General features: G+C 36.6%; 1 protein-coding gene across 4 annotated transcripts in view; it reads left to right on the forward strand.

Moving 5' to 3' along the window:
* U2SURP (U2 snRNP associated SURP domain containing) overlaps positions 1 to 20,192 on the forward strand; it is a 48,494-nt gene extending 28,302 nt beyond the window's left edge. For 2 of the 4 annotated variants that reach the window (XM_068954217.1, XM_068954218.1), the window contains exons 20-28: positions 618 to 740; positions 1,986 to 2,142; positions 2,523 to 2,618; positions 3,208 to 3,274; positions 4,468 to 4,630; positions 13,785 to 13,895; positions 16,402 to 16,520; positions 16,860 to 17,036; positions 18,215 to 20,192. In XM_068954217.1, coding sequence (XP_068810318.1) covers positions 618 to 740; positions 1,986 to 2,142; positions 2,523 to 2,618; positions 3,208 to 3,274; positions 4,468 to 4,630; positions 13,785 to 13,895; positions 16,402 to 16,520; positions 16,860 to 17,036; positions 18,215 to 18,353 — 1,152 coding nt within the window. In that variant the 3' untranslated portion in view covers positions 18,354 to 20,192. The remainder of the gene's footprint in view (positions 1 to 617; positions 741 to 1,985; positions 2,143 to 2,522; positions 2,619 to 3,207; positions 3,275 to 4,467; positions 4,631 to 13,784; positions 13,896 to 16,401; positions 16,521 to 16,859; positions 17,037 to 18,214) is intronic. The other 2 variants (XM_068954219.1, XM_068954220.1) reach the window with 1 other exon arrangement.
* The last annotated feature ends 25 nt before the right edge of the window (positions 20,193 to 20,217 follow it).

Below are 20,217 nucleotides of genomic sequence, written 5' to 3' on the forward strand. Positions count from 1 at the left end.
TTGCTTAGTCAGTTTTAGCTATCTGCTATTTTAAAAATATTCGTTAAATTATATGGTAAACATGGGGGGTATATATTTTTAGTGTACATCCCCAGCTGCATTTAATGTGTCAAGCCTGAGCTGTAGCCCATGATCTCAAATGTATTTCACTTTTGCGCAAAAAAACCAAACAAACTTTGTGGGTGGGTGGGGTTTTTTGTTTAAGTGGCAATAGGGACATAATTCCAGTTCAGTAATATGCATAAACTAGTGTTAATTTTTTGATTTTTGTTTTGTTTTTTTTCCTACAAAAGGAAAGATATTTTCTGTTATACTTGGGAGAGATACTTTCTTTGAACATCTGAGCAGAATGAAAGTTATCAGTGGTGTAGGAACTGTGAGCAGCTGAAATAGCTAATGTAACATGGACTTAAAGGGAAATGCGAAACCCAAGAGAGATTAAAAAAGTAGCTCAAAATTTTTTTTTAAGTTGCTAGTCTTTCCCAACATAGTATCATTGTAATATACCTCAGCGCAGAACTTCTTTGTCTTAGCGTTATAGTTCCGTGTGGTGTATTTCTGATCATTCAAAATCTTTTATTACAAATGTATTAGCATTTCTTTTCTTTTGCTTCTAGCAACGGGTAATGACCTGCTTCAGAGCGTGGGAGGACTGGGCCATCTATCCAGAACCATTTTTGATCAAACTACAGAATATTTTCTTGGGACTTGTAAATATCATGGAAGATAAAGAAACAGAGGTAAGTGATTTGCCTGATCCTTTGTGGTGATGCTAGCAGATGGCGAGGAAAAAGTGCAAACACGAGTGGAGTCGGCAAAGGTTATTTCGACATCTCTGTTAGGGTGAATATGGCTGTGCTTTGTGACAGAGTTTGTGATTTATGGATTTTGATTAATTGGGAAGGTACTGGTATGCTTAAATGGCACCACAGCACCCGTCTTTGCTCTTAAGGACATGTATGAAAGGTAGTTCTCAGATGTAAATATTTTTCGATCTGTTTATGCATTTGTTGCTTGCAGATTAGGTGCTGTGGTAGAGTTATATTGTGAGAACATTTCAGAGCAAAGACTGGTGCGGAGTGACAGGCATTTGCTTTGTGTTGGAAATACTCAGTAGTAATCTGTCAGTGAGTTCTGAGGTGGAATTACAGGCATTAGTTTTATTTCATTGGAGTTCTAAATAGCTTGGCATCTGGTTGCCTCAACCATCCTCTTCACTTTCTCTTTGCATGAGTGTCACGTTTGGATTTAATAGAGCCCTCTGAGCTTCCTCAGTTTGAGAGGAGCGAGCTGATAGATCGTTTGCACTGGTGATATTCTGCTCTGATCTTTGCTGTGTTGTGTTAGAGCAGTAAGTTGCTAGCTTTCTAGTTACACTGCAGCATTTATCTTTTTTCTGATGGAGGTTATTTTTAACAGGGTATGTAGGGAGCTTTGTGGAGGTAGAGTGACGTGTATAAATTATGGTACAATATTTTAAAACTTTATGCTTAAAATTTTCTAGAACACTATTCTAGAAACAACATGTAAGCATATATTTCATTTACTTGTGTTCATGGTATTTGTGTTCCTGCTGAGTAGTTAATTTCTGTCAGCTGCTCAGGTTACAGGCTGTCAGGGAGTCTTTCAAATGTAGTAGTGTGCATCAGATTTATTTGAATGTAATTAGCTCATTTCAAGCTAGATCTCAGCTTAATATGTTATTTTCTTTTTGGATGTAGGTCTTGCAAAAACTCCAGTACTCTGTGGATAAATTCCCTATTCTCGCTTAGAATCTCACATAGGAGGATATTGTCATTTTTTTCCCTCTGAAATAAGCAATTGTACTGGGAAGCGAAAAGTATGTTAAAGGTTGGGGGGGAGGTTGTATTTCAGGTATTTTTTTAAAGCTATTCCTTTAAAAAGAAATGAATCAATAGTTGGAAAAATAAAGGAAAACAATTTAGATCTGTTCCTGAAAGAATTTGATAATTATTTGCTTATAGGAAGTACCAGATGATCTTGATGGTGCTCCCATTGAGGAGGAGCTTGACGGGGCTCCACTGGAAGATGTGGATGGAATTCCAATTGATGCTGCTCCTATTGATGATCTTGATGGAGTCCCAATTAAATCACTGGACGATGATCTTGATGGAGTACCTTGTAAGAAATGTTTCAACTTTACTTGCAATTTGAGTTTTCAATTTTTGATGATAGTTTCATACAAGTACTTTGATACAGCCAAGAATCAACATGGCATATAGCTTAGTAAAATGTTGAATTTATTATTTTCAATTAATCCTAAGAAGAATGCATTTATTAAATTGCTTTTAGATTGTAATCGCTTCAGAGGCATGGTAGATGCCTTGTGATGTTATGGGCAAAAGCCTATCAGGTCCCAAATCCTAATTTTTTCCCCTCTGCAAGTAATGGAATGGTATAACATGCTTTCGTATTTAAATCCGAGTATTAGATTAGGATTTTTAAGTTTGAATTTTGAAGAGTCTTAGAAACGATTTTGCTGTATTTTTCTCCTCCAACAGTGGATACGACTGAGGACTCGAAAAAGAATGAGCCAATATTTAAAGTTGCGCCTTCAAAGTGGGAAGCAGTGGATGAATCAGAATTGGAAGCTCAGGGTAAGTTTGCAGAGTGTTTATTAAACTGAAACACTTTCCTACATAAACTGAAAGTTTAATGTTTTGTTTAAAGGTCACATATCTATTTCATGATTGTTTTCAACTGATGTGTCTAAAAATGATAGTATGATTTCTTTAGTAATACAGAAAGACTTTTCAGTTTTGACTTTTTTTTTTTTTGCTTATAACTTCTATGAAGGAAAAATTGTATTCTGATTTTTTTTGTACTTCAGTAACTTAACAATTTTTAAAAGTAATTTCCAATGCATTATGATAAATATTGGAAAAATCTATGTGGTTGATGATCCTTTTCTCTGGAAGATAAGGTTTTACGGAGTGAGAAACACTTGTGCTTTTGAAAGGTTTTCTTAAGAATGGTATGCAATGTAAGTAGATAGCTCAGATGTATAGTTAAATATTCTGATGAAGTAAAATTTTGAATATTTATTTCTATGAAATAGTCTTTGCATTAAGGACTAGATGCTGTAAAATGTTATAGTATTGTAATTTCTGTCATATCTAAAACTACAGATTTTCAGATGAAGTGATAGCTTTTTTTGTTATTAAATTATCTTATTTTGTCTTCTAGCTGTTACAACTTCTAAATGGGAGCTTTTTGACCAGCATGAAGAATCTGAGGAAGAGGAAAATCAAAAGTAAAGATTTAGATTTCTTGTTCCCAATTTAAAATTCTGACATTTTTCTTTAAAGACATGTTTTTAATTGGAATTTATGGTACAACTTACATGTTTAACATGTTTTTTATAAATAAGTCATTTTCATTGGCGTTGTATTTTGTTAGCACATTGTTTAACAAGTTGTTTTTTGTCTACTATCTTAAAATTGAGAGCACTTAAATAATTTTACTTTGTCATTCTGATGAAAGCATGTTAATCTTCTACCTCTGAGGCAGAATTCCTTTGGAACTCCCTGTTAACCATATATATTATAAGAGCAAACAAAAATGAAAATTTGAAAGTAGGAAAATAAGAAAATGGAGATAATTAGGATCTTAGCGCAGCGTTGTTTTTCAGCCATCGTAATTCTAATGTGATAATTTATACTCTTCTGTAGAGTTGCCAATTGTAGTGTGTAAAATTATGCTAATTTGGCAACTCATTTAAGGTCAACTAGTGAGAACTAAGGTAGTATTTTACACTTTGGGAATTTTGAATGTCAAACCTGTATGAGTGCATCTAAAAATCTGCCTTTCTGTTTAGACAGAAAGTGCAGTGAGTAGTGTTTTGATGCATATGTTCCTTTGGGTGTTTATTAACTCCATGCCATCTGTTTTTCCTGAAGAGTCCTTTATTTTGTTCTTTGAACAATTGAGAGCATCTATAAGTAATGCTTTAAACATCCTACTGCCTTACATGTCATGCTGCAGCGCTCTAGTGGCCAGTCTGGGAATATCATTTTAAGTGTCTGACATCTCTCAGGTTTACCTCACAAAAGTAAAGTGTATTAAATTTTGTTCTTTTATAGAACTAATGGTATCTTTAAAACACATTTTTAGCACTTACGGGGGTTTTGTTGAGGTAGTGAACTTGTTTTGTAACTACGACTTACTTATGAATTCGTAAATTTGAATAATTTTTAGTGCTCTTTATATGAAAAGTGTAAATTATCTGGATTATAAAAACTAATGTTTAAAACGAAAATATTAAGGTATCTATATCATAGATGGTTGGTTTTGTAGCTGCAGAATATCACATATGATAATCTTATTTAATAGATTTCATAAGTAGAAACTAATCATAGTAACTGAGTAGTAGAGATGATAGCTTTTGTAACAGCTTGTTGTCTTAAATGCATACGTACCAGTTAATTCTGCTTGTTTTCCCTAAAGTCAAGAAGAAGAAAGTGAAGATGAGGAAGACACTCAGAGTTCTAAGTCAGAAGAGCAACACATGTATTCCAATCCTATTAAAGAAGAAATGCCTGAATCCAAATCATCAGTCAAATATTCAGAAATGAGTGAAGAAAAGCGTGCCAAACTCCGAGAGATAGAGGTCAGCGTGAGATGTTTTGTTCCGCTCCTTTGTCTGCTTGCAACCTCCCCCATCTGTTTTTCTACATGTAATAGGGAGTTATTTTAATTGGAATAATTATAGTCCTGTTATAGAGGGTTTTTTAGTCTGATGTATTTCTATAAAGGTGTGCTTGCCTTGTTTTGGCTTAAAAAATAATGCAGAAAAAATGAAAAATTGATTCAAGGAGTTCTGCAGTCTGGGAATTACGCTGTTTTTTCAGTGTCCTTTTTTCTGTACCACTGACAGGTTTAGCTTCTTTGGATTCTTCTACCCTTCCCTCGTTTTGGCAGATGGGGTGACTTTTGAATATGGCCTTAGCCCTATACCTTTCTTATTCTCTGTCTTTTGCCATGGCGTCCATATGGCTGTATTAATTACACTGAAAAGTTGCTCTTAAAACTCTCTTAAGACAGCAAAAAAGGATGCAGCTAAGCTAGGTGATCGTGGAAATGGGTCGTTTTAATTAAAGACTTAAATTCGGTTTATAGTGCTCACTCATTCTTTTGTCCTTTCTCCAAGCATAAGATGTTAGCGTAGCTGTTAGTGTTGGTGAGCAAAGATTCTTATGCCTTTGTACTCACTCCAAGCATGTGATTGAGAAGGTGACTAGAATTTGAATTTGATACAAACTGTGTCCAGCAGTGAAGCCCTTTTCTCATGCAGTGCCATGCAAAAACAAGTTTAAAACTGCATACTAATTTACAGCTTGTGTTCAGCATTAAAACCCACAAGGCACTGAATACTGACATCTTTTCTACCTTCTATTCAAATACATTGAAATGATATGAACAGCCTGCAAAGCTATTTGTTGCAGGTATACAATGTCCAGGTAGCAGATTATAATTTGGGTAATGTTTTGAATATGGAATTGTAACTGGCTATCTAGTCATGCTACAACATACTAGTAAGGTCGACTGACAGACTCCTTTAGTATTCTGTAAAGATGTACAGGCATAACATTTTAAAGCATCATAACCTTTATTTTTCCTAAATGCACTTCTGGTTAATAGTTCAGATTATCAAAATTAATGGGCTATAACCAAGCATGTATATATCCCTCGCCAAGTATATCACTTTGTAAGGTTACGTGGTACATAGCTGTTTGAAGCGAGCAAACTCTGAATTCTTTGAAAAAAGCTAAGCGGGACTTGATTCTGATTTGACGCATGGTGGCAGTAGTTTTGTGTTTTAAAAAAAAATGGAAAAAACCTACACATAATGTTAGACTAATGAAAGTACAGGTACAACTCGTTTTCATTTTGCTGTAATAATGACTTAGCAGTTACAGGAACACCTCTGCTCAGTTTAAGTATCCGTTTTATAAAAGTCATCCTAACATCTATTCAAGCAAATTAGGAAGTGGCTTACTTCAATTATTGTCAAATTTACACTGCACCAATTTGAAACCTTCTTTTGTCAATGTGTTCCCTGTCTGTAACAGTCTTAGCTGGTAAATGTTTCTGAGTTTTTCAAATTCATGTTACTGTTTTTATTCTTTGTGGTAAGTAAATTACCATCTCAGTTTTGGACTTGGAATCACCAAGAAAAGAATGCAAATTCTTCATTTTCAGAATATTTCAGACACTAGGGGTACCTAGACTTTGAAATACCTATTGACGTTTGTCATCGACAGGAAAAAACTGAGTTTTGTTCTCGAGCAGACTTATGATATAACTTACTCCCTGTACTACTTTCAGTCATTCACACTCAGAGTTTCTTCTTAGTTATGTACCCAGCCCTTGTCAAAGAACATACCCATTATTAAATTTGAGGGGAAGATCTGAGGAAAAACCCAGTTACTAATTTTAACAGTCGTACTATCTAATAGGGCATTGTTAAAAATGTCGTGTAAAATCTTTTGTAAAAAATATGGCTAAGTCTTATTCTCCAGCAGTTTACACTGTGCCTGCTGGGACGGCTGAAACATTTTTTTTTTTTTCATGCGTTTTCAGGAGAGTTATGCAATGCAGACAATAATTCTCTTTCTCTTGACAAAGTCAGTAAATTAAATTTGTCAGTTGGAAGGGGGAAGTACAGGAGTAAACAAACTTTTGCTCTGTCAACACAGGCTACATGTAGCAGAGACTTGTACCATCAGAGTGAACTGGTATTAACCCTTTGTTTGCCTCTCCCTTCCCCTGTTACCTTTGCTGACATATGAATGATTTCCAGAATTTAGCAAGAGTAGAGGCGTCTTTCTAACACTGAAGAACAGTGATTTCTTTACTATTTTTGTTTAGCTGTGGAAATATTGGCATCTGCTTTTCATTATAACTCTTATTTCAAAATGCTCTTCAAAGTGCTGTGTATGTGTACCTCTCTCTCTGCGTCTCTGCCTCCTTCAAATATTGTCATCTTGAGGCTGTACTTGGCAGCAAATAGTGAGCTTACTACATAATGAAAAAGGAAATGTAAAACAAAGATGTATTCTTTTTTTATGAAGAGGACTCTGCTGTCTCTTTTCACCCTGTGCTGTGAAGTGTTTGAAAAACGGGAATTTTACATTGCGTGAAATTGTTCATTAAGCCTGTTTCCTCACAGGGTACCAAACTCGCGTCCCAGAATGAAGGACAGCAAAAGATGTCCTTCTCAGACCTTTCCCTAAGGTTCTTGACTTTTTTGTCTCCAACTTATAGAAAGACTTCAAACTCAAAAGTCCATGCCCATCTCCTGTAAAGCGTCAGAGGCACCATCTCCTAAAAATCTGCTTCAAGAATTAGGTTTGGAGTTAAGACTTCGTTCTCTCATAGTTCTGACGTGCACCAAACCATTTTGGCAAGCTTAACTAATACAAATGTCCTTAGCTTTAGAAGCTGGGATTACCTGAAGTCCAGTTTTCATCCTTTCAGAACAGCAGCAGCTGTTTTATTAGTGGGTTTTTTTTTTTTCTTCTGATTCCAGTTCTGATTCCAATTTGATGTTGCAGGTAGTAACTTTTCTGCGGTAACGGTTGTGGTCTTAAAGGCTTTCTTATTATGGAGTTACTCATTTTGGAAGGTGCAGTAATGTCTTTGCAAAAAAAAAAAAAAAAAGTGACAAGGTGCTGAAGTTGTTAAAGATTACAGATCAGTTCTGTGCTGCATAAGGATTTATAATTCTGTCCTGAGAAACTCGCAGTGCAGGTTTCATCTGCAGCAGGAGGCAGATATCCATCTGGACATATCAGTGCTTCCAAATGCCTCAAAAAAAAAAAAAAAAAAACCAGAGGAGATGGCTGTCCTCCTTAGTAAACTGCCATTCCTAACCTTTGCTTGCTTTTTTTGTTTTTTGTTTTTTTTTTAAAATGACCTCAAAGCTTGCTTAATTTGAAGTTAAATCAAAGACCTCAAAGATGGCTTAATTGGAGGTGGAAGACTAATGATCTTCAGTCTTTCCTCTACATACCACTGAGCTCCAGGCGAGGTAGAATTGGATTCTGTTACATAGATCTGTTATGTAGTCTCTGCTCTGTCCATACCCCCTCTGCCCAGTGCATAAACACAGACTTTTTTCACAAAAAAGCATTATGGTGTTTGAGGTACAATTTATTCTTCTACCAGGAGCCAAATACTTTTTTTTCCTGCGCGTTGCAAAGGAAAGGAAGTTACTCCCTTTACTTTGATATGAATTGCAGATTAAAGGTCCTTTAGTTTAGTATTCCATCTCCAACAGAGAACGCCTAGAGCACAGTGTAAGAACAGGGTAAGCGTAATCCCCAGGAGAAGATCATTATCTGAGGCCTGTTCTGGATTTAAAGATGCTCTATACCTTCATCAAGAAATTTAAGTTCTATGCAGTTTCCATTGTTTCTTTTGCTGAATTTTGGTGCCTGGTATGCAGAATGCTCGTTTGCAGGTATTTGTTCATCAAAGTCATAGCAACCATCTGAGGATTGTAATTCCAAGTCTTCATTATAACAGTATAACCCTTTGATTTCTTTACAGCCTACTGAGGCTTGCTTATCTAGCTGAGTTGAGGCCACTGCAAAATGGCAAAAAGATGGTGCATTAAGCATCTTACAGGTGCTTAATAATAACAGATGAGACAAAATGTCTCTTGTTTGACTAGTAGTTTTGTAATTTATAGCAGTAGTTCTTCCTAGGAAAATGGCTATCTTAATTCAGCAGAGGTTTTGGTCCATTTAAAATCTTTGAATCTACTTCCGTTTTACACAAAGGTGCAAGTGTGGAATTGCTTAACTCCAAGACACCTTACGTCCTTTGTGTGTAATTCAGCATGCCAGAGTTGTTCTCTTTTGGCTGAAGAGGTATTTGAAATCTGTACATCAGTGTAACTGTCATCTGTTAATAATGTTGTAGCTGCAGAAATTCCATTGCCCTTAGACTCATTAGAAAACTCAGGTTTTCAAAGCAATATTTTGTTCTCCTCTGCTCCTGGAGAAGTCTAGGATTTGTTGCAGCTGTTGCTAGGCTGAGTCTATTTTAAGGAAAAGTAAAACACTGTGGTCTGCTCAGAAGTCTGTCCTGTATAATCGCTCTAGATATGAGTGCAGTGATACATCAGGTGAGCTAGAAATTTGTATCTGTCGTCCAGAATGTGGTGATTAACTTCCTAGGTGATCCTAGTATATAGTATGCACCTACTGTACCTCAAATAAGTTGTGATTGAACCTGGCCTAGATTGAATCTAAGTCATGAGGCTATATAGCCGTGGAATAACCTCTTGTTGAAAAGCCCTTTTTCACTCCTGAGAGCGTTGTTTATGCATACAGACAGTATCAGTAGAAGATCATAGAAAACCATGAGCGGTCTTTGAAAACAGATTCATTTTAAGCAAGTGAGGCTACCCACAGAACACCTGTTTGTGTCAAATGCAAAATGCTACAAGCAGGGCTTCAACTTCCCTCAGTCTGTGATTTCTCTGAACGGTGGTAGCAAGATGATGTTATTCTTTTCTATAACTTGCTGGCTTACTGGTGGTTGTGTAATCAAGGCCTCAACTTCTAGCAGAGATAGATCTTTTAAACGCCTGTTTAACTGAGTTCAAGCGGAAAGCAGGGGAGAGTTTAAAGATGAATATTGATAGGCATGAGGAATGTTATTTTTGTTCCCAGATGACGCTGTTTTTCTAGAACTTGCGCGGGATATCTTCTCATGTTTAATGAGAAGTGTGATCCCAGCGTTGGAGCATTTGGTAGAGATTGCTCACGAGAACTCCCATGTTATTTGACGCTTCCGCATTGCAGTCTCTGGTAAGAGTGATACTGCTAACGCAAACCTCTAAACTCTCTGTTGTGGGAGACTGCAGTGTCTAAAACACAAGCAGGAAATTAGCATTTCAAAGTTTTGGCACAAGGTTTTGAAAAATTGTCCTCTTCCGTATTACTGTGCATGTTACTGACTCTAGAGCTGATGTAGACAAAGTCAACAAATCTCTCTCCATTCCTAAGGACAAATGGATTTAGTAGGTTTTTGTCTATTGGACAGCAATAATTAAATAAAGGAATAACCAATTCAAGGAGAATAAACTAGTTCTCTCTGAATGCAGGTTTACTAAGTGGAATGCTTGCAACATTCATAAATCAGATGCTCAAGCAAACTTAAGCCTAATTTTTAAGAATCTCTCTCTCCTAGAGAGCAAGCTCCAACTGCATGATTGAAATATAAGCATCATCTACCCTACATGGAGATCCATCAGAAGAGCACTGGGTATAGCCAGTGGGCCAAGAATAGTGAAATGGTGAAGGGAGATGACCAAACAATAGACGTTTGTGTGTTAACTGTGAGCTGTAGGATTCTCCTGAGAATTATTTTCTGGACTTTGGTACCAAACTCATTCTTCTCCTTGTAGAACACAGCGATGGTGGTGGTGTTTTAGAGCGTTTGCCCAAGATAGCGCAATATTCTCAAGAAGAGAAAACTGCTACACATCAGGCTGTGGAATGAGCTGATCTGGTCTAACTGCTCGCCTCTGCTGAAAAGGGAACATCCTGGTCCTAGCTGTGAGCTCAGGCATTTGCTGATCCTCTCCCTGAGCCAATTGAACTCAATAATTCACCAGAAAAACAGAGGGGGCGGAGAATGGGTTTCTGCTGGATCAGTGAATTCATCTGGCTCATGGAAGGCTCCGAAAAGCACTGCAACTGATGCAAAAGGGAAGGGTGGAGAAGGAATCCTTTGCCTGGAGCAGGGGGGTGGAGAAGAAAGACGAAGAGAAATGTAGTGAACTGTTGATACCATCTCAGCATTTTGTAGCCCATAGTTTTCTCTTCCAAGGGAGGTAGTAGACCTGATGCACTCCTTGTAGAAAGATGCTGTGGATAGACAAGTCTACATAGATTCAAAAGGATATACTGCAAATATGTGGAGGAGAGATCCATTGATGGTTGCTCTGTAGAAGACCACAGTGGGCTCAGGAAACGCTGTGATTTTAACATAGTTGGAGCCTGGGAAAGTGCCAGGGTAGTGGTTATTGTATAAGCTTCTTTTTTCCTCTCTTTAAGCATCTGCTAATGGCCACCCCGGCCTCCCAAATTTATTGGGAAAATGACACAATGACGCTCAAGTCATTCCTCTTGGTGTTCTGAATTTCATGCCAGCAGTGGATTGTGTGACATGCGTGTTGGACAGGCTGCTAAAGTTCAGCATTTTTTGTATCTGAAATTAGTTTAGTGATCTCATGAGCTATAGCAGAGACCTTAAGGACGTAGTTATCCTTGCTGTCTCTTTCTTCTTTCTGCCTGGAGGTGCCACCAACTGTCCTTATATCAGATGGGTAATATACCCACCCGAGCTGCTTGCTGGGGGTGATGGGGATTTTACATGCTTTTTTGTTTATGTGGAAGTCATGCCCAAGTTGGACATAGTACTCCGCAGTGATGACCACGGTCTGTCTTCACACATGGCCCATGTAGACCCTTGGGCCAAGCCAGCATGGCCTGTTAGGCTCTTTCTGATGCCTGAGGTGCTAAACGACTGTTGAGTGGGAGCCTTTTTCACTCATGTTACAAATGTTACTTTAGGGCAGACTGCTAATCTCTTCTACAGAGAACAGAGAAAAGAAAGGAGTGGGTTCTGGTCTAAATAAACTATGAATTTTGGTTAACTAATTTAAATCAAGTAAAGCCTGTTACTGAACTCCTAGCTTTACTTCCACCTAGGTTACTTTGAGCTATACCGTTAAGCTTCCTCGCTTTCAATATGTGGTTAAACAGTGGTAATGTTGTAACTCTGTTGGCCTAAAGATGTAAAGAAGGGCTTGTAGGAACTTTTTTAAATTAATCGATGCGATTTATTTGGGAAAAGTAAAATTCCTATGGGCGTGTTCATTCCATGTTAGCCCAAGAGAGTCAGCTGGGCTTCTTCTGTCCTTGCGTTTGGTACTGAACAAGCTAAGAAGCTAATGATCTGGAAGTTTACGTGATGGGAGAGAATATGCTTGATTTTCTTGATTTCTTACCTGAAGAGGAAGAACAGGTTAACAGTGAATATAGTGTTTCAAGAGGCATTCTAGCTTTAGAAACTTCCACCTTTGTAAAATGAGTGAGGACTTCTCACCGTTATGGAGCTTTGAATGGTATTTGACAAACAAGGCAGTGATGCAAGTTTTCCATAAATAGGTGTTTCCTATTATTGGCTAAGTTGTAAACAAAATGAGAAGCATTCAACTGTAGATAGAGCGTGCTCTGTAAATGAGGGAGGGAAGCAGAACATTTGTCAGAAATGTACAGTGGCACCTGACAAACAGGACAGGAATACCATTTTTTTCAAAAGAAGGATTTCTCTATCATGTTTCTGATTAAATTGAAAGGTGTTGCATGGTTGATGCAAGCTCTGTAGTTGAAGGAGTTCCTGCTTAAAGTAGTGTTTTTCTTGCATGCTTTTTGTGTTCAAGATATTTGTTCTTGTGATTGGTTTGTTTCTGTACTACCCTTACTTTCTGCTCAGTAATGAATTGTAAGGGCTGATTAGAATATACGGTAACTTCATATGCAGTCTGGCCTGCTGCTTTTGAGAGGGAAGAAAAAGCTCTCAGTATTTAACATCGTACGTCCCTCATATTAGGGAATTGAGGATCTGAAGAATAAGAATCCTGTTACATGATCAAAGTGGACACAGTTGCAGAGTTTTTCTCCTTCGTATGTTTTCAGTGTGGAGGAGTTAAATATTTCTAAAGAGAAAAGTATTTTGCATTTTGATTCTAAGCCTAAAACGAAACCTCAAGCACTGGAAAATCTGCCCTCGCGTATAACTGTGCAGGTCGGTGTTGAAAGAGGAAATGCAGCAGGGTCAGAGCACAAACATTTGGAAAAAGCTTGACAAATACAGTGTGGCTTATTACCAACTTCCCCCTCCCAAAATCTTTGAATGATTATAAGATGCCATGTCAGTTGTGAAATCACAGCAAGAGTAAAGGATTAGCAAATGATAAGAAACATGAGTAAGGTTTTATGATGTGAATCAAGTTGGAAAAGGGTTTAGTACATCTAGAAGGAAAAAAAAAAAAAAAAAGTCCACGTGGAAAAACTGTGACATTTGGTTAACTTCGTGACTGAGATGGGGATATTATCACAATAAATTTAGTGGTATGTTTAGCAGCACTAGTGAACTGAATTTTGTTCTGAAGCTTGATAGCACGTGAAGGAGTATTGTTATAAAAATCCTGTCTCTCAAATCAGCCCCTCTGACTGTGCAAACCACCCTGAAGAGAAGACTCGTTGGTTTTATGTCATAACTATGTCAGTCATTTGATTTTAATTTTTCAATATTTAGGGTTAAATGGAAAAAAGGTGGTTTCTGCAGAAAAATTTATAGTAGACAAGAGAATTTGAAACAGAATATATTAGGACACCTGCACCAAATGATCTCATTTTGAAAGAAAAATGCACATAGTGATCTAAGAAATGTTAGGGTGCAGTGTTCTAATGATGGGAACAGAAATTAGTAGAATAACGGAAAAAATCCCTTTATTTTTAGTTCTTGTTATGTCTGTAAATAACTGCAGGTGCCTGCAGACAAATATGCGGTTTTGTTGCTTTGATCCAGTTAAATAAAGTTAGTATCTTTTTGTGTACAAACTTGTATGGAAAGACTGAAGTACACACATTATAAATTACGGAAATTTCATTTTCAGCCACCTGCCTAACTGGATAATAATAAGCCCAATAACCTAATGGTCAGTGTTATTTTCACAGCTTAAGGTGATGAAGTTTCAGGATGAGTTAGAGTCTGGGAAAAGACCCAAGAAACCAGGCCAGAGTTTTCAGGAACAGGTTGAACACTATAGAGACAAGCTGCTCCAGAGGGTAAGAAATGTTCTTTATGTTTGGCTCTGATTCTGTGATAGGCTTTTATTGAGTTTATCAAATGTAAGGTGGCATTAAGTATAACAGCAAATGGTTCTAGTTAAAATTCCATTGTAATGTCAAACTGCATGACTAAATCCAGGTGTTTTCTGCAGAGTAGCTATAATCTCTTTTTTTATCAAAGTAAATGTACTGTTTCACGCTTCACAGATGAGTATCATTAGAATGTCAGAGTGTATTGAAACCTTAAGGGGTCACTTGTGGACCTAATATATAAAGCACACCGTTAGGAGTGGGTAAGAAAAGGGAGAGCTGTCAATTGAGGATGTTGAACAGACTTTCAGTTTTACTTCTGGTAATTGGTCAGCTGTGCTAAAGGCTACCAAAGGAAGAGAAAGAACAGTATTAAGCAGCATATGCACTTCTGATTCTCCAGTGTCTAAGATTTCCTGGCTAGTTCCAGCTCTTACTGTCATCCAAAAGTGAATAGTTCTGTGCCATTGCCATTTTCAGTAGTCCTCTCTGGAATGTGAAGTCAGAGGGGCTTTAAACAGTAGTGTCATGTATGTGATGTGATTTTTGAATATTTGAAACATAACCAAAAATATAAGTTATGTTTGGACAATGTGTTAAGTGAGAAAGGATAAGTGCCAGTTGCTTCGTTGATTTGGCTTTGCACCCTGACAGACCAATGATGAAATTACAGAAATATTGCTTCTGGCACGTTTTCAGGACTAGAACTATCTGTGCAGTTTCTTTGAAGCTACAAGCAAATACAGCAGGTTTCAGTAGGCCTTTTTCTGTCACTTGTTCTTTGGATTATTTAGTGCTCAATATATGGCTAATTCACCGATATAACTTTTGCACAGTACCTTGCAGAAAGAGACCTGTAAAAATTAAGAAAGTTGATCCACAGAGCAGACTTACACATTTGGAGCTTGATGGTAGCAGTTAAGGCTTTAATTGATATGAGTAACTCTTCTTTTAAATGTAGTTGTATCCTAAAACTTCCCAGAGAAGTGACTTGTGTAGTGAGCACAGAGTGTTTGGTGAGACAGTCGCTTAAAAAGAACAAACGTTGTAATCCTGATAGCTTTGTTAGAGCCATGTGTTGAGTTAATTCAACCAGTTTTCAAATATTGTATATTTTTAGTAATTATCTGGCTTTTCTGTTTTCACTTTCAATGATGAAATTAATGTTTAGTTACAGATATCCCATGATAATTATAACGTGTTCTTTACAACACTAATAATCCCCGTGTTAGTGAATAACTGTTTTTGTTTTGCATTACCGTCAAAATAAAGATAATTTTGTGCAAGAATAATAATGTGATACTGATTCTGATCACACTTTCCATTAACTTAGTGGTCATCACTTCCTGTCTATTTTACTGTAGAATAAACTTTCCAAGAGTAAATTTCCTAGTAGTGTTATATGTTGTTAAAGAGAATAGGAACTTACAGTTGGTTAAAATGTTTGTTCCTGTTTGCCGAGATAAAAGAAATCAGTTAGGCTACGAAATGTGCGAAGTCCATCTTAACAGTCCATTGATTTTAGTGGAATGCAATGGTAGCGTATAGGGGAAGGTATGATGATAAGGGACACTTGTAAATTGTAATGGTAAGCCTTCCATATTAAGAAAATTTGAGACTTGTAATATAATGTAGATGTAATATAGCTGTCCTGATATATCCTGCACTTGTATTAATATCTTTTTTTCTCTAAAACTCTTTTTCTGTTTTGCTAAATCACCAATATTATGTCTTCCCTTTCTTATGGGATACGCAACACACATCAATTTGTTTGTTTATTTTGCCATGGGGGGATTTTTTCTAGTGCCGCTATTTAAAGAAGCACATATTTCAGTATCTGTGTATCAGTATCTGTCTAGGTTTATTTTTGCATAATAACTTTTCTAACTCTTTAACAGGCAGATAAGGTGTGCTTAGGGTGCATCTTTTCTTTTGAAGTGGTTCTGTCGGTGAGCAGAAACGGAACATGTTTGACAGAGTAGAAGTTGTTACAGAGCCTAATTTGTGCTTTTGTTTTGTCCTCAAGTGTCTGGTAGTTATAAGATTGTCTCCATTTTCAATCTGGAGTCGTGAAGATAAATGCATATGTTTAAGTAGAAAGAAGTTCCTGATATTCTCAAATGTTTTTTTAGTTTAAAAATCTATTACAGCTGTAATACTTCCCTGAAATTTGTAAAATTGTTTGCAATTAGATTTGTTTCCAATTAGATCCTTAGACATACTTTGTCCGTCAGAGGGTGTCATTTTTTTGTCTCTTGTCAGAGTTTGTGTTATGTTAAATATTTTCATTTAGCAAGCAGCAGCAAGGGCTTGGAGAGTGCATACAGTGGGGCCGCTACTTCCTTCCCAGATATTAAGTGCTATGTACCGTTAGTACTCAGTGCTTTTTTCACTTTTTGTGAATAGCTCGGATATCTATACCTAGTGATCAGTCACATCTCCTCTGAAGTGATTAATGCTTCTCATAATTCAGGAAAAAGAAAAAGAGTTGGAAAGAGAACGGGAAAGGGACAAAAAGGACAAGGAAAAATCTGAATCCAGGTCCAAAGATAAGAAGGAAAAGGAGGAATGCACACCAACAAGAAAAGAGAGGTATGGCTTTCCTTGTAGTAAAGTGGATGGGAGGAAAAACCTCACAGTTAGTATCCTTGTATACAAAGATCAGTCACAGGCCTTTAATTCTTTTAACCAAAGAAAGTCTGCTTCTCATGTTGAATTTGATTTTTCAGTAATTAAAGAGCCCGCTACTTTTTAATTACTTAAGAGTCTTACGTTACACTGGCAAGAGAAAACGGAAAGGAATCAATATTTTTAATACACATTTTTATTTCTACATGTGTCTCTGTGTGTGTGTGTGTGTATATATATATTTATATGTGTATATATATGTGTGTATATATATATGTAACTGTATTTGCTTCCTTTACAAAGGAAAAGACGACACAGTGCTTCACCTAGTCCATCTCGCAGCAGTGGCAGTAGACGAGCAAAATCCCCATCACCAAAATCGGAACGCTCAGAGCGCTCTGAACGGTCTCACAAAGAGAGTTCACGTTCCCGGTCGTCACATAAAGATTCTCCCAGAGATGTCAGTAAAAAAGCCAAAAGGTAAGCTGGCATGTTCTCTTATTTCAGGTTGTACGTAGGTTAGGTGTGTAAGACCTATCTTAGCAGAGCACATTGGTTACCCAAGTATTTTCTCTATACTATGTATGTTCCTCACTAACGTCTTTACATTTTTGGATGTATACAGCCTTCTGTCCTGAGAGCTAAAAATGGTTGTTTCCTATGTTCTTGTTTGCCTATTTGCTGGTAACTTTGAGAAATACAGCTTTATCCAAATCAACTTGCTGCTTTATTATTATTTTTGTTTTCCCAAACCTTCTGTGGCCCATGGAATTTCTAGAATTATAGTGAACGTGCTGTGTTTGTGCTTACACAAAGCTCCTCTCCCATGGGTTTTTTCATGGGAAAATCTAGAGTAGATATTGCCTGATCTGCAGACTGATACAAGTATTGGTCTCTAGCTAATGTTAAGCCTGAGGTGAGATTCTGTTATTCTGTTGGTGTCTTTGTAGCTTTAAATATTTTGATTGATGTTTCTGTCTTAACCAAACTCAGAAGTTCAGCCTCCACTTCTTTTAGATGTCTAGAGTATCTTATTTCACAGACATGTTGAGGAAATTCCTGTGATGCAAATAAGAAATTTATAGCACAGATTTACGGTAATCAGTTTTTTTGTGCTGGCAGTTAGCAATTCAACGAGAAGTAGAAAGGTGTTTGATGTTGCTAATTTTTTTTTGTCGGCCTTAATATGGTGATCATTTTCCATTTAAATTATGGGCGATTAACACCTTAGATGTGTGTTAGATTACAAAGTTTATTCACTGTCCATTCTTGTTATCTGGGGTTAGAGCACAAGCTAAACATGTTTGATGAGAATCAAAAGCTTTCTTCTGCAGAACACAAACGTAACTTCATTTTTCTGTTCTTTATGTAGATATCAGCTGCTATTAGCACAAGAGCCAAGGTAGCAGAGGCATATGTGGAAGCTTGTAAATTGCTTAAGTTGACTTAAGAAGGACATGAGTTAGTGTTATTGTAGGTTCTGAGCACCACAGTTAAGCCAAAATATATTAAAAACGGATGTTGATCCGTCATTTCTCATTACTAGTGTCAAAAATATTTCTACCTAGATTAGCTCAAAAAAAAAAAGAAATGGACAACCACTTGTAGAAAAAGTTGGTATTATCAAATAGTATCTGATATAAAACTCTCTTTTCCAGATCGCCGTCTGGCTCCAGGACACCCAAAAGATCGAGAAGGTCACGATCCAGATCACCTAAAAAGTCAGGGAAAAAGTCCAGGTCTCAGTCTCGTTCTCCTCACAGATCTCACAAGAAGTCAAAGAAAAGCAAACACTGACAATGTTAATATTTTTTATGATGCTGTCACTTACTGGAAATGCGGTTTTGTTTTTGTGCCTGAACAGTATGTTTAAAAACAAAAAAGCATTCCTAATTTTTTTTTTGTGAATGCACGTGTATACTCATGAGTATCTGCATCTGTAGACCTGTCATTGTTTTATATTGTACAAAATATCTTCATTGTGGCTATTTCCCAAATGAAACATTTTTGTGTTTAGGCGTTTCATCAAAAATGTATGTAACTGATCTGCTGGCAGTAGTGATATTTTGTTTTAGAATGTTGTGACATAGCAGAAATAACTCAAATGTTTCCCCTTTTGTAGCTTTGACAATTTGAATTAGATTTCAAATAAAATCTGAACAGAAAATTAAGATGTTGTTTTCTTGCCCCACTGGTGATACAGATCTATGAAGGAATTCATAGTTTGTTTGGAAGTACAGTGTATTTCAGACATACTATGGTGTTCAGATCTTTCAGTATAGTACTAGCTCTGTTCCCATTTTCAGTAGTTGGACTACCCAGATAAAAAGCACCTTTTGAATCCAGTGGATCGAGTTTTTCATTTTTTTTTTTCTATCATGATATTTTACTCTAGGAACAGTTGAAGAGTTTGGTACCTACCATGATAAGCTTTAAAAGTAAATCTTTGCTTAACAGTATTTCTTCATTTTAATTGCAGGGAATATTTCTGAAACTAGAATAACTATTGTGTTCATTTTTAAAAAGCGCCTCTGCAGAGGTACATCATATGTATATGTGTGTATATATCATATATATATATATATATGATGTATTAATAATGAGCCATAGTTATGGCATGCACTGGGAACAATAAAAGGAAAGCAGGCCTGAGACTCAGTGACGACTTCTTCAAGTATAGGTACAATAATTGTAACCTACAGTACACTCTTTTTTTCTAAAACTGATTTTTACTCCAGAAGGACAGCTTTTGCATTATTTTATTGAATTTATTCCTCTGTTGTGGAAATTCCTCAAGATGGAAGAAATTAAATTTTTATTACATATTTTATTTATTAATATTTTGGAATCAAGAGGCTTTTTAACTTTTTTTCAGTGTTAGGCTTTCTCTTCTCCAGACCTCTTCTATGTGTTAGACATTGAAGTGGCGCTTTAAATCGCTTCACCGTGGTCTCTGTCATGCAATTCTTTTTCCTTTGGGTGGGGTGTGGGAGGAGAAATGGGGAGGGTTCAACGTTTATACTTGGAGGTGTGGGCAGATTGTAATAAAAACACAAAATTAAAAGGGATCTGGCCTCCTGTGAACTGTTTCTAAGAGCAAAAGCTGTACCTATTACAGGCACAGTGCTGGATGATGGCCTGCTATTATACTTGTGAATCTATAGGTTTTACATTGTTAGAATTTTGTAAATATGACAGGGAAAATCCTATGTTATATATGTATATAGGCTACGAGGCAACATTTTACAAAGCAGGATCTAATATGTCTTTTGAACAGCCTGCATATTTAATTCAAAAAAAAATTTTTTTCTACAGTGGGAGACTGTTATAATGCAATGTAAATTGTTGTAAATGCGAGAACCGAGTGAAGAATTACTGCAAACTTTGCTAAGTAAGAACTGAGAGTTTTCTGGAAAGCACAGAGAATATGTGTATACCTGTGAAGACTTTCTTGGAATGAGTTTTGAATACATGCATTAATAATGAGAAAAGAATACACAATATATGTTTATGTTATGAAAAATATGTTTTAGAAGTATGCAGAGTTTATTTTCTGTATTTTTCTTTTTCTCTGTAGTATAAAGTATTTCAGATGTACAGATGTTGGAAAGTAAACTTGAGAAATTATCAAAATCAGCTTTTTCTTAAGAGCAGTCTGTTC

The sequence above is a fragment of the Struthio camelus genome, chromosome 9, assembly GCF_040807025.1.
Source record: "Struthio camelus isolate bStrCam1 chromosome 9, bStrCam1.hap1, whole genome shotgun sequence".
NCBI lineage: Eukaryota > Metazoa > Chordata > Aves > Struthioniformes > Struthionidae > Struthio > Struthio camelus.